Genomic DNA, 15,890 nt, shown 5'->3' on the forward strand with positions numbered 1-15,890 from the left:
CAAAAAATTTGACACATTTTCAAAGCGAATTGAAAATTCAGTGCACAGCAGTATTTTCGAGTGCTTGTGAATTTTTATTGAAGTCAGCTGCACTTATCTTTGGACTGCCATATTTATTTCATTCTCCAGTGTATTTTGTGATCGAGTTGCTTTTTGAGATTCTCATCAAAAGACTTTGAAGTGTCATGAAACCACTACTTACCAAAGGTAGGATACTTCAAATTATACAACGATAAGTGCATCAGTAATTAAAAAAAAAAAAAAAAAAGTCCTCAGACAACTGTCCTGCAAATGGTGAACTTTCACTTTTGGTCAGCATATTCAGTCTGGCCCAGATGTGACTAAAAGCCATTTGTCTGAACTATTCTTCTTCAGGCTAATTAACTTCTGTGTGGGCAGAGAGGATGACAATGAGTAAGAGCCAGTGACAATAGAACATTTTTTAAGATACTGCTGCTTCTGCCACTGAAGTTTGTGATGCACTGAAAAGATTCATTTACAGTATTTAAATAGTCGCTGTGATATTGTCAAGGACTCACGTGATGACAGAGAGCAAAGTCAAAACGGCACAAAAAATGTGTTAAACTTTTGAATGATTTGTATGAGGCTACAATATTTTTTCCTTTTGGACGAGTCAATATGTTCAGACTGAATACATTATTGCGCACCATCACGTATAACAGTATTTGGTGCACATATGGCAGCACTGTGTCAATTGTCAGAGCTATAATCACAGCAGCTCCTGGGCTGTGATTTCCAGTAGTTCTTGAATGACCCTGCAGGAGGCTGAACCTGCAGCCTAGCACCACTAGATTTAATTGCCGAAACTCTCTAAGTGTAGTTGAATGTTTCTTGTGTGTGTGTGTGTGTGTGTGTGTGTGTGTGTGTAATCAGACCTTTGACTTCTGTGCCTCTCACTATTGCTTAGATAGAATATAGACTTTCCATCAATACAAATGGAGTAATTAATCTTAAAGACCATTTAAAGACATTATGCATTGAAGAACTCTCAAAGACCTCTGACTTGTAATGATGAACAGATTTCAATCTGACTCAAAGGTTCGGCCCCCAAGAAGCATTTGTTATAAATGGTAGTTGACTGAGCTGCTTGATTGCATTAGTATGCTCAAAAGGATAGTTCACCACCAAAACCAATATTTCGCAATATTTGAATATTTCGTAAAATGCACTTCATTTCTCTAGCAAATAACAAGCTGTAGACACTGATGAATTTCTTGAGGTAAGTGAAATGCTATGTGCAATTTTGTTTACAAGCTGTTTCAATGATGTCTTTCCATGGTTGAAACACTAATTGAGCGATTACGCGAAGGGTGAGATGTTCATTCATGTATATTAAAACTAATAATAAAGAGGAAAAGGTGATCACGCTCACTCATGCTCCATCCTGCCGTTAGAAAGGAGGCGTTAGTATGCGGCGTTATGTCGCGCCACATCAAAGAGCATCGAAATGGAATTTATTGTCTGATTTTCCTGAAAAAAATTTAACGATTTCTTCGGTAAACATGTGTACTTAACCGAACCGACAGACCCCTACCAAAAAGTTTCGGTACGAATGTGTACCGTTACACCTCTAAACATGGAATAAAAAGCCAAAATTAAATTTGTTCATCATATAAAGCAATCATATGTCTTCACAAGACTTCAGAAAAAGTACTGGCAGCTCATTATGCATTAATTTTACAGACATTTCCGTTAACCCTAAAACACAAGTTGAAGCAATGAAGTGCAAAATAAAAAAAACAGGTAAAACACCTGTAAAAATAAATAGGTAAAATTCCTTCAAATAAATACAGTACATTGTGCCCTATTTTTGCTGATTTTTTAGAGTCTTAGATTAAGCACTCGATTCTTATGCATTTATTTTACAATGCCTTTATAACCTCTTTATATCATTTTTTACGATTTGATTACCTGGACTTTCCATGAACAGACAGAAACCGCTCAGATTACATTAAAAATAGCAAAAATTGTGTTTGGAAGATTAACTAAAGTTTTGTGGGTTTGGAAGAATATAAGGGTGAGTAAATGATTACAGAATTTTCCTTTTTGGGAAAACTATCCCAATGTTTACATACAGATTTTAGTGTACAACATACAATATGGATGTACTGACATAATCTGAATTGAAAATGTATTTACATATGCACAACTTTAGAAACAAGAATTTTTAAAGTGTGAATATATATTTGTAAAGTCACATTTTACTATGATACACAGTACTGAATGCTTCAGATTGCTTAAATGCATCAAGTAAACGTGATGCTGTTGAGCATATTTAATGTCATTGATTAAATACAATAAAGTCAACCTATCAATTCCATTAATTCAATAATTAATGATACACTACTATAGCTGATCATGAGAAAGGTGCTTGTTTTAGACACTGTCAATAATGTGCGCTTCAGTTTCTAACACACACTTGCGCTAGAACCACACATTGGACTGACTCGCGAGTATACAGCACACTCTCTCACCGCTGTAGATTTTAAATGAGAACTAAAGAACTCTAAATGAGCAATTCCTTGTCTAAGCTTTAAATCACACTCTTTTAATACTTTCAGTGCTCAGGGCATTTAAAATTGCTTTACAGTCATGATTTAAAATGCTGTAGACTGGATGAAGATAGATCCTAAAGCGAGCCCTATATAGAGATGTATTGAGGCTACAGGGCGGCCTCACACTCTCTGTACAGCCTGGTCCAGCACGCTTGATCCCAAACATGCTTTCATAAGCTTTTTCCATTGTGATTTAAGGCTTCGGGATATAAGGAACTCTGACCTTTCAAATAGCTGACTTTAACACTTCAGATTTGATTTTTTTTTCTCTTATGATAAGGCTAAAGTGAAACGTTCAATTGTCCTTTGTCAATCCTTTGTTCATGCCTCTGCCTCCCAAAATTGTCTTTACTCTGGTTTATTGTTTCCTGAACAATAGCTCCGTACTCGGCACTGACAGTCTGTCTAAACATCGCCAAATGGTTTCAATACAATGACCATCTCTTAAAGAGTGCTCGGCCAGATATTCAGCAATTGTTTTGGGGCACTTTGGGACAATGAGGAGGCTATCAGGGTTAAGGTGAGGTACGGGGAATGGAAAAGTGGAGGCGGCTCAGGTGCGTGTGCGAGATCGAGCAAGTATGTGTGGCGGTTGAATGATGGTTGATGGTTCATTGCTGACAACTCAATGAATACCTGGGGGAAGCCTCTCATAATGCAACATTTGGGTTGCCGCAGTATTCTCTCACGGGTTAACGGACGCGATGTACAGAGAACTGCCACCTTAGCCCATAATGTATTCTTCACCAGCGCTCATCATATCAGCTGCAGGCAGACCTCAAGGAAATGTACCTTGTGCTCTTCACACAATGTGGGGAAAGTGCTTACTGTGACTGCACTTAACACAGAGCAATGTGGAATCCTAGATTAACCTTGCTGTGATTTGGCTAATTTGGTTGGAGTGACATTTCCCAGAGGCTACGACAAGTCTCTCTTGAGCTTTCAAATAACTCTTAACACGCACAATTCGGGAGGCAGTTGAGATTGCGGGTGATAAGGGGCAAGTTTACATTTGAATATATTTCTAGCATGTAATCGGTGTCCATTAAGCCTTTAAAATGGCCGGTTTGTGTTTTTTTGGTTTATTGAAAACAAGTTGGTTGATATAACAAAGGTTGATTTTTACAAAGGGATCCATTCTTTATTAAATGTCACTAAACCTTAGTAATTTCCTCTTTTGGTGTAATCAGTTAGATAAATGATGGCTCATTGTGAAGTCTCTGTTAGGAAAAAGAAAATAAATGACTGAAGTAAGGGAGTTATGGAGTGAGTTAATCACTGATAAAGATCCCTCGGGTTTTTAGCTGGAGGAAGAAATATGGTAAATTGTAGTCAATGTTTGTTAATTTTGTAAGTTTGCCTTTTACCTGGGAACAGTTGTTTTGTTAATGTGACGACTGTCATTGCTGTGAATTAAAACAGTTTGCCCTGAAAAAGTATTCATAATTAAGTGTGTGGTTTTCATTTCATTACGTACAAAAGATCAAACAAAGTGATAACTGTAAATAAATATCTTTACACAGAAACAACACTTTTCTTGGCTGTTTTTGCAATATTGTTTGACTAACTGGACTCAAGGTCATTTTTGAAGATGGTTGAAGTCATATTTCTCACAGGTGTTTTAGCACCTTTTTAAAATGATGTATTAAAAAAAAAAAAATTTGAAAAATATTTTGCTTAAAGTATGCACATGCCATTTTTTTAAATAAATGCCACTTGGTTTGGCATTCTGCAATCAAATGCAATTATTTTACAGTGTTATACATTTTTAAATAGTGGCTTAAATTTCCAAATACATTTTGCCGCTGTATATCAGAACAGTATTTTATCTGTTTTACAGTATTGTTTTATATACTATTAAAATGTTTATTCATATTATGCATTATTTTTAGATTTTATTTTTCATTGTAGTTTTAGTCATTTTATGTGCTTTTACCAATTTTACTTTTATATATTTTTGTATTTGGCTTTATTTTTATTTTAGTTGAAGTAAAATATAGCAATTCAGCTTTAACTTATTTTCATTCTGTTCAACTGTTCTGATTTATTTTTATTTTTTTTACTTAATCTGATTTTCAAATTAAAAAATGAAAATCAGATTTATTTTTAGATTTATTTAAATGAACAGAAACTAGTTTTAGTTAACAATAACAACAATTCAGTTTAGTTAACTACATTTTACATACCAAGTACTAAGAAAAGCATGCAATATACTGTTTAATATACTATAATATACATATATATATATATAATATACTATATACTTAAATCTTATATCTGTGCTTTGTCAAAGGCCGTTATGTCATGCTAAATACCATGTAGTTTTAATGATGAAAAAAAAAACACTCTTTATGTTATGGGTGAATAATCTCATACTATGATGTTAACTTCTTTTGCTCTGATGTCCTACTCTCCTTTTCATCTGTGTATAGCCAAATATGGGTTGTTTTGCATGAATATGTTTGATACAATTTATCCTATTTTACAGTCTTTGCCTCTATTCATTTATAAAGCATTGGGAGCCAAATAGCACCTTGTCAGCTCAGATACACATCTTAGTTAGTTCCTTGATAACCCCAAAGAAAACTATTTTGTTCAATTGTTCAGTTTGTTACCTGCTATACAGATGTAATTGTTTTCATGCAAAACACAAATATTTATGCAAATTACGAAAGGATGGAATAATTTGGATTTGGGGCTCTTGTGTTGTAGCAGCTAGTCAGAATGATATTTGTGCAAGGAACAGATCAAAATGTCAGATTATGAGAGAAGTAGTGATTAGTGAAAGAATCAATCTTTTAAGTCAGATACTTTCAGTAAATCAGTTGATCCAGTTTACAAAAACGATCTGAATGATTCTTTCTTTACTCAGATTGATCTGGTTCTCAAGATTAACTGACTCAGTAATCTGATCTCAGATGTTAACAGCTGACTGGACAGCGATATCATTTAATAAAAATATAAATATCCATCTGTTTGTCATACAAAGCTCCCATATGGCTTCAGAAGAGTTGCAATAAAACACTACAATCCCTATTCATTGTAATGCATAAGGGTGAGTAAATGATGTTTTTAGGGGAACTTGAAGCTCTATGATGCTTTACAAAAGACTTGGTAAAAACACACCCCTCCTAAAGCCTCTCCATCCTCCTTTTTTTGCCATGCTTTTTTATTCTGTGGAGGTTTTGCTGAGTCAGAGGCTTCTCATCCGTATGCCAGTGCAGGATTTACCTCTCTGTACCATGAGAAAGATTCACCTCACTGTAAAGTGGGATATAAATAGGTTTCACTGAGGAATATTACAATAAGGTTGGATCCTGGTCTGGGGAACCTGGGGAGGTTTTTAGTCCAATAGAAGCGTGGCGGCCCCACGCTGTGCTATGTTGCCTCTCATTACTCAAGGACCTCAAGTCATATTTGTCATATTGGCACAGTTCTGATTTCCTCACAGTATTTGACTCCAATAATATTCCTCCCTGTGTGAATCAGGCTCACAGGGGAGATGCTTCCCACTGGATGTCTAGCCAACAAAGCAATTATGTGCCTTAATAAAGCTTTTTTTCAGTTTTCTGGGTGCACTTGGGCATATTTTACTGGCTGTTGAGAGTCAATGGTGTTTGTACCTTTTTAAGCATTTAACCATTAATTAATACATGCCTGCAAAAGAACATTTCTGAAGGATTGTGCTTGTTTATTTTCTTGCATTCACAGCTAGGAAGTACGAAAGCGGGGAGTATTTAAATATCACAGGCATCACTCGGGATCAAGCAGGGGACTATGAGTGCGGCGCCGAAAATGACATCGCTTCTCCCGACACCAAGACCGTGAGAGTAACAGTCAACTGTGAGTACCATATACTACTTCTTTTGTTTCTGTTTGTTTACTGTCAGACAGTGTAGAATCACATGCACAATGACATTGAGTCTTTTTTCCCTCTTACTGGAGATACCAGCTCTGTTCCATAACCTAGTGAGGCTGTCAACTGTCTACTGCATCCTAACTGAAATGGGACTTTGTAAGTGACCGATTTGGAAAGCTCTACATAGGCAGCAACTCCATGCATCATATAAATAGCAGTCCTCTTGGAAAGCACACAGAAAACTTAGCTAATGGCTAAGCTAATGGCACAGTACATGTGTTCAAATAATCGATACTGACTGAACTAGAAAGACTTTGTAATTATATATTATATCATTCAAATGAATAATGTAATGCTATATATTATCATATAGTCACACTATAGTTTAGTGACCAATTCACACTACTAACTAACAGTTAATTATGACTTTGGCTTCAACAAACTCCTAATTTGCTGCTTATTAAGTTTGCGTATGGGGTAAGATTAAGGGATCTAAAATATGGTAATGCAGAATAAGGCATTAATATGTGCTAATAAACAGCCAATATGCTAGCTAATTAGCCAATAAATTAATAGTGAGAATCTATCCTTAAAATAAAGTGCTACCATTGTATTTACATTAATATAAATATAGTAATTATAGTTAACTAAAACTGAAACTAAAACCATAAAAAATGTGTTACTTTTTTTAGCTAGTTGACAACATTTATCATTTTTATTTAGTTTAACTTGATGTACTAAAATAACTAAAACTGAAATAAAATGAATAAAGACTATATGGACATATAAATAATAAAGACTACTCAAAATACTCCAAAAATTACTAAAAAGAAACACAACAAAATTACTAATTTTATTAATAAAACCTTTTATAGTATCTTAAGTACTTATCAAGGATAAGTATATAATTATGTATAATTATATTTTATATATAATTATGTAACATATTACAATTTATAATCCAGATTTTCATCCATTTTGAACAGTTTCAGTTCATCGCAGTACATTCTGGAATTGTTGTCTTCACAAAGAATACATGCAGTGCTGCTTTCGAATTTGGCTTTCGTAGGCTGCTCACTAGAATTTGAAACAGAATTACAGTCTTCCTTCTGTATCTCTAAGGTAAGCTGGGGTGGAAATTAGAATAGAATTCATGGTACTGGAGATTCTTAATATTTAACGAGAGAATTCCCTTTTTTGTCTGGGATGGGATGATTAATTTTCAGTGAGGAATGGTCTCAGTGTTATACGGAGTCTTCTATTATGCAGGTAATGAGTCTCTCAAAGTGTGAAAAGACAGTAATGAGCACTCCAAGCATTAATGAATTATACTGACTTTACCCATCATGCTCATAGTGAGGATCTGCTTGCTACCAAATACAAGGGGAAGGACACTTGACAGTTTCTCTTCCTCCTCTTTTCTCTTTTAAGTCATTTTGTCTCATCTGCGGTCACAGGGATCATTAATCTCTTTGTCTCCGTATACCATATGCTGAATCACGGCACAGCGAGAGCACATAAATCAGATAGGCTGACACTCACACCAGAATAAATGTGGCGTTCAGACCATCAAAAGCCAGCTCCCTTTACTATCATGCAAACACAGACTAATGGGCAGATAACCACTTGGAAATGTCATGATTTGAGCGGGAATGGCTGGATGACAAGGATGAAGTCATAAGTCATATCACATCTCCTCCCCGTCGATTGTATTGACACTCTCTAATGAGTGAAGCTGAGAAGATAGAGGAATGGCTCGGTGCTGAGTCTGCTGGGCCGCAATTCTGCAGCTTAATGACCATTTTCAATGAGCAATCCATTTATTTTATAGCCACTACTTTTGCTCTGTTCTGCATATGTTTGAGTTTATCGGCTTGGATGGAGGCAAGGGGTCAGGGTTTGTTTGGTTAGCATGGCCCAGTTAGCTCATGCGGGTAGATGCCATATCTACACCATCTGGGGGCATCTTTCTCCAATGGCAGGCATTCAGATCCAAGGCTACATTTATTTGATGAAATATAATTTGATGAATACATAAAAACAGCAATATTGTGAAGTACTATTATTATCTATTTTAATATGTTCTAAAATGTAATTTATTCCTGTAATGACAAAGCTAAATTTTACTCCAGTCTTCAGTGTCACATGATCCTTCAGAAATCACCTAATTTGATGATTGGCTGTTTGGTTATTATCAGTTATTATTGGTGCTCAATTATTAATTATGATGGTTATTATCAATGTTGAACACCGTTTGTGCTGCTTAATATTTTTGTGGAAACCATGGTGAATTTTTTCAGGATTTTATAATAAATGAACAGCATTTATTTGAAATGAAAAATAAAATCTTTTGTAACAGTATAAATGTCTTTTCTGTCACTTTTGATCAATTTAATGCATCCTTGCTGAATAAAAGTACTAATATATATATGCTTTATATATATATATATATATATATATATATATATGACTTATTTTACAGCATAAGTCATAACTGACTTTCTTGGAAAAAAATTAAAATTATTCTTCTAACCAAAAGTCTAATATACGTATATACAGTCGTGGTCAGAATTGGTAAATATGATCAAAGAAGGCTCTGAAAATAAACCTGCATTAGTAATCCTTTTGATCTTTTATTTTTTAAAAATCACAAAAATCTAACCTTTCATTGAACTAAAACAATTGAAAATGGGGGAAAATGTCATGAAATAAATGTTTCTCTCAAATACATGTTGGACACAATTATTGGTACCCCTAGAAATTCTTAAGAGTAAAATATCTCTAAAGTATATTCCCATTCATATTTACAATTTTGAGCACTCCAGGGTGATTATGAACATGACATTATCCAGCCATGACTTCCTGTTTCAAAGAAATATAAATAGGAGGGAAAACAAAGTCCAAATTCCCTTAATCATCCATCACAATGAGAAAAGCCAAAGAATATATTTCTGATGTTCAGCAAAAGATAATTGAGCTTCACAAATTAGTGCGGTGGCTTTAAGAAAAGAGCTAGATCAGTTAAAATTCCCACTTCCACCATCAGGGCAATAATTAAGAATTTCCAATCATCAGAAAATGTTATGAATCTGCCTGGAAGAGGACGTGTGTCTATATCGTCCTAATGCACCTAATGCACGGTGAGGAGGAGAATTTGAGTGACCAAAGACTCTTCAAGGACCACAGCTGGAGAATTGTAGAGAAAGGTTGAGTTTCAGGGTCAGAAAAAAAATGGTCAAACAGCCCCTACATCACCATATGTTGTTCGGGAGGGTTTCAAGAAAAATTCTCCTCACTCATCTAAAAACAATCTCCAGTTGTCAGACACGACTAGAACTTCAAATGGGACTGGCTTCTATGGTCAGATGAAACTTAAAAATTAGCTTTTTAGCAGCAAACACTCAAGATGGGTTTGGTGCACACAGGAATAAAAAAGTACCCCATGTGTACAATGAAATATACTGCTGTGTTTTTAATGTTGTGGGCCTATATTTCTGCTGGAGGTCCTGGACATCGTGTTTAGACGGATGGCATCATGGATTCTATCAAATACCAATGGAAAAAAATGTCAACAAGTGACTGACTCTGTTAGAAATCTTATAATGGGCCATGTTTGGATCTTCCAACCATACAATAATCCAAACACAAACCTAAAAAACAACACAAAAATGGGTCACTGGGCACAAAACCAAGCTTCTGCTATGGCCATTCCAGTCCTCTGACATGAACCCTATAGAAAATGAGTGAAGTGAACTGAAGAGAAGAAGCACCTTCATGGAGCTGTGAATCTTAATGTCAGGTGTTCTCTAACCTCATCAGGCATTATAGGAGAAAATTTAGAGCTGTTAAACTGGCAAATGGAGGTTTCATAAAGTATTTAATAAAAGGGTGCCATTAATTGTGGCCAATGTGTATTAGAGAGAAACATTTATTTCATAATGATATTTCCTCCCATTTTAAATTCTTATTATCCAATGAAAGGTTAGATTTTTGTTAATTTTAATAAAATATCAAAAGGATTAACAATGCAGATTAATTTTCACAGCCTTCTTTGATCATATATACCAAGGATGCCAATAATTCTGACCACGACTGTGTTATTTTATTTAATTTTTTTTTTTGGGACTGTGTTTTGTGGTGCCATCAGCCAATCAGCATTGTCGTGACATTTTTCCTGCGGCTCTGAAGTGATTAGTCACATGGCATTTATACTAGAGGATGGCTTTCTCCTGGTATTATAGACCACCCTAGAACCAGGAGGTGGAGGTTCCGGTTGATTCACAGTGATTTACAGTGACAGCTAATGGAAGCAATAATAGCAGATCCTGTTCCCTTTGCAACATTCTGTTTCAGAGCAGGAAAAGGGATAGACATAATCCCAATGTATCAATCAAAGCACTTTTACCCACTACAGCTGGTTGAAAAATTAGCTGGAATGGAGGTGCCCATGCTGGATTTAGAAGAGAAGTGTTATCTCACCATTATGTCCCAAAATAAAAGTGAGAAGGACGCGAGAGGACTACTCTGCCAGTGCCCATTGCCTTGTGCAAAGAAATCCTCGATGTGAAATGTGCAGAGCTAATAGGATTTTATTCAACCACTCAACAGTCCAAAAAAAAAAAAAAATCTCTGCATCATAGTGTAGTAATATATGCTGCACTGTATTTCAGGATATTACCAGTGTAATGTGATAGATATGGTTTCAATTTATTTTTCAAGTTATTATTCTGAGTTTGGGATGCTAATTAATTTCAAACAAGCTAGTTGCAAATAAAGTCTTACATGAAATCTTGTAAGAAATCATGTAAAATGTAACTATTTCTGATGTGACATCCTTGACACTTTCTTTGTATGTGTCGTTTTATTAGCCTTACACGAATGCAGATAGTGTGACTCGACTCTGACATTTCAAGGGTAATCAGCGTAATTAAATACACGCTAAAATAATCCGGTTTGAAAATAATTACTGCTTTTAGGTATGTGTGGAACTGACCTTCAGGTTAATTGCAGATTATGACCACTAATTGAAACTGAAAATAAGCTAATTTATTTGATGAAAACTAATTCTGCGCATGTGTTTTAATGCATTTAGCGCATGTATAAGTCATAACTTTATTAAGGCACAAGGAATTGCGCCAGTTACTGCAATCCTTTTTGCAGTGGTATCTATCTCAGAAATAAATTGTAGAAAATTGTGAATGGGCCTTATTTTGCTTTTCAGGGATTTACACCATAATGATTTCTAAATGAAGACCTACAGGTCAATGCCAGAATTTTGTAGGTATTATAACTGTAGACTTGCAGTAAATAATAGCCTAACGGACCCATGTGTGACAAACACCTTGAATCATTTACTGTTATTGTTGCTACTCGTTCCCTAGTGAGTGCTAAGATAGTCTTCTGTCAGCATTCTGTGAAAGTCATGTAGATCACTCAGCTAACTGAAATAGTTTTAACACTTTAAATGCTCATTATCTCCTTCAGTTTATAACCTTCATATGTAACTTCCATTCTTGGAAAAAAAAACATGTTGTTATTGTTCCGGTTGGTGTGCAGCAATTGTATCTTTGGGTAAGCATGCTAATTCCTATAACATGCTGAAATTTGGCCTCTCGTAAACATTAGCCAGACCTGGTACTCAATTCCAGCCAAATCAAATATTTACAAAAAATAAAATGAAAAAAGCATTTGGCACACCAGGGTTGTGTTGAATTGAGAATCCCTTTTAAATTCCAGAATTAGAACTGAATTAATTAGGTGAGGAACTGGGATTGTTACTTGTATATTTTTAAGGTATATTTATATATATTCATAATGTAATTGTTTATATATAAAATATTTAAAAAATGTAAATGTCTCCATGCGTGGCTTTTTAAACAGTGCATTTTAACAGAAAATGTACTTGTTATTTTCTGCCAGGACATTATTCGTTAATTCTACAACACACAATGTAGTGCAAAATGTAAAATACAGAAGAAGAAAAAAGATACAAAAAAGTATATTATTTATTAATACAGTGCATATATATATATATATATATATATATATATATATATATATGTATATATATATATATGTGACGAGTCGGCTGCCTCCCCCCTTATTATCATCACCACCCCGTCCCGTATTCACCGCCCTTCACCAGGCTCCCGACGGGAGTGGGTGTGTGAGAGAGGAGGGGCGCTAAAACAGCCAGGGCTGGCGGCGCACACCTGATCTGAATAGAGCCTCATCACCGTTTAAATGCCGAGCGCCTCTCCTCGAGAGACCGGTCTCTTCCCCGTGCATGCACGCTGGTGTCCTCGTGGGTCCAGGAAGGGAGCGTCGAGAATGGGTCGAGTTCCGCACCCGCGTGACGGCTGACGGGCCAGGATGCTGGGCCGTATTATCCCCCTGGAAGCGCCGCGGGCCGAAGAAGGACGAAGCCGCTAGAAGAAGCCACTGCCCCTCGCGCCCCGGTCCCGAGAGGGAAGCGTGTGGCCGCCGGACTCCACCCCTTACCTGGACCCTTCCTTCCAGAACACTGCCCTCCTTCACAAACCCCGCAGCACGATGAGGACACCAGACCCCCCTGTTTATTTTTGGACACTTTTACCCCCTTTGGACACTTTATTTTATTATTCTGTTTAATAAAAGCCTCTCCGAGGCCTGACGCCACACCCACTGTGTCTGTCGTTTGCTCCTCCTGCCACTATATATAGTATATATATATATATATATATATATATATATATATGTATATATGTATATATATACACACACATACACACACACATACTGTATGTATTTATATGTTTCAACTCATAAATTGAAAAGTAATTTAATTTTGCTCAATTCTGCATACAATTAAACAATTTACTATGGCTTTGCTTCTGCAACAGATCTTGCATTTTAAATCTGCACTGTTCTGATGTGAAATTAGTTGTCATAAAGCTCAATTTATCCTGTCTGTTATGACTATATGCCACAGCGTTCTTATTTTCCTGTTGAAATTCGCACCAGATGTTTAGTTTTAAGTTCCACATTCATACAGGCGTTGCCTCTAAAGACATCAAGGAAAAGAAATATATAAATAAGACAGATTAGGTGGTGTCACGTAGTAATTGGTAGAGCTTCGGAGAGGCAATGTAATGCCTTTGCTTCATATGTCATTTTGTCAAGACACATTTTGAGCTAATATGTCCTGGAACAACCACTTTGTTCTGCAAATTACATAGAAAGACATAGGCTGTTTACATTCAGATTTCACCTTCCTTTAAACCTCCCAGTGGTTTTTAAAGGAATTAGTAGTCAGGGAGGGATTGGTGTTATTGTGTTGCATAAGAGGTTGATTTAAGCTCTATAGCTGCATGAATGATTAGTAAAATACTAATTTTTAATGGATGTTCTGGATCTGGAATCTTGAGCTGGATAAGGTCATGTATTTTTATGCATACATTTGTTTTGTACATTTTAAACATGATGCTATGCATTAAACATTCTCTGTGTGTGTGTGTGTGTGTGTGTGTGTGTATATATATATATATATATATATATATATATATATATATATATATATATATATATATATATATATATATATATATATATATATATATAGTATCTCACAGAAGTGAGTACACCCCTCACATTTTTGTAAATATTTTATTATATCTTTTCATGTGACAACACTGAAGAAATGACACTTTGCTACAATGTAAAGTAGTGAGTGTACAGCTTGTATAACAGTGTAAATTTGCTGTCCCCTCAAAATAACTCAACACAGCCATTAATGTCTAAACCGCTGGCCACTACAGTGAGTACACCTCTAAGTGAAAATCTCCAAATTGGGCCCAAAGTGTCAATATTTTGTGTGGCCACCATTATTTTTTCAGCACTGCCTTAACCCTCTTGGGCATGGAGTTCACCAGAGCTTCACAGGTTGCCACTGGAGACCTCTTCCACTCCTCCATGATGACATCACAGAGCTGGTGGATGTTAGAGACCTTGCGCTCCTCCACCTTCCGTTTGAGGATGCCCCACAGATGCTCAATAGGGTTTAGGTCTGCAGATATGCTTGGCCAGTCCATCACCTTTACCCTCAGCTTCTTTAGCAAGGCAGTGGTCGTCTTGGAGGTGTGTTTGGGGTCGTTATCATGTTGGAATATGCGGCCCAGTCTCTGCTTCAGTATGTCACAGTACATGTTGGCATTCATGGTTCCCTCAATGAACTGTAGCTCCCCAGTGCCGGCAACACTCATGCAGCCCCAGACCATGACACTCCTACCACCATGCTTGATTGTAGGCAAGACATACTTGTCTTTGTACTCCTCACCTGGTTGCGCCACACACGCTTGACACCATCTGAACCAAATAAGTTTATCTTGGTCTCATCAGACCACAGGACATGGTTCCAGTAATCCATGTCCTTAGTCTGCTTGTCTTCAGCAAACTGTTTGCAGGCTTTCTTGTGCATCATCTTTAGAAGAGGCTTCCTTCTGGGATGACAGATATGAAGACCAGTTTGATGCAGTGTGCGGCGTATGGTCTGAGCACTGACAGGCTGACCCCCTGCCCCTTCAACCTCTGTAGCAATGCTGGCAGCACTCATACGTCTATTTCCCAAACACAACCTCTGGATATGACGCTGAGCACGTGCACTCAACTTCTTTGGTCAACCATGGCGATGCCTGTTCTGAGTGGAACCTGTCCTGTTAAACCGCTGTATGGTCTTGGCCACCGTGCTGCAGCTCAGTTTCAGGGTCTTGGCAATCTTCTTATAGCCTACGCCATCTTTATGTAGAGCAACAATTATTTTTTTCAGATCCTCAGAGAGTTCTTTGCGATGAGGTGCCATGTTGAACTTCCAGTGACCAGTATGAGAGAGTGAGAGCGATAACATCAAATTTAACACATCTGCTCCCCATTCACACCTGAGACCTTGTAACACTAACGAGTCGCATGACACCGGGGAGAGAAAATGGATAATTGGGCCCAAGTTGGACATTTTCACTTAGTGGTTAAACTCACTTTTAGAGGTGTACTCACTTTTGTGGCCAGCGGTTTAGACATCAATGGCTGTGAGTTATTTTGAGGGGACAGCAAATTTACACTGTTATACAAGCTGTACACTCACTACTTTACATTGTAGCAAAGTGTCATTTCTTCAGTGTTGTCACATGAAAAGATATAATAAAATATTTACAAAAATGTGAGGGGTGTACTGTGAGATACTGTATATATATTTTATTAAGGACCACTCTGTTCGATGTCAGAATATTGTAGATGTCCTGAACTTTATGTTTGGTGGCAGGCTTCTCTCTGAAGGGTTTAGTTCTGAGCTATCCATAGGCAAACCTCACTGAGGTTTGAACCCCCCCAACACAAAAACGTAGTAAGTTCAGTTCTAAGATCATTCAGGGAGTGCACTCTCTGGATGGTTAGGAGAGGTGGTATGCCTTAATATTTAAACAGAG

General features: G+C 36.6%; 1 protein-coding gene across 3 annotated transcripts in view; it reads left to right on the forward strand.

The window, feature by feature from the left end:
- LOC306879444 (neuronal growth regulator 1-like) overlaps window positions 1-15,890 on the forward strand; it is a 109,315-nt gene that overhangs the window by 30,733 nt on the left and 62,692 nt on the right. For all 3 annotated transcript variants that reach the window (XM_079432393.1, XM_079432394.1, XM_079432395.1), the window contains exon 4: window positions 6,288-6,419. In XM_079432393.1, the coding sequence (XP_079288519.1) occupies window positions 6,288-6,419 (132 nt within the window). The remainder of the gene's footprint in view (window positions 1-6,287; window positions 6,420-15,890) is intronic.

This window comes from Barbus barbus (assembly GCF_936440315.1).
Source record: "Barbus barbus genome assembly, chromosome: 13".
In the NCBI taxonomy this organism is placed as follows: domain Eukaryota; kingdom Metazoa; phylum Chordata; class Actinopteri; order Cypriniformes; family Cyprinidae; genus Barbus; species Barbus barbus.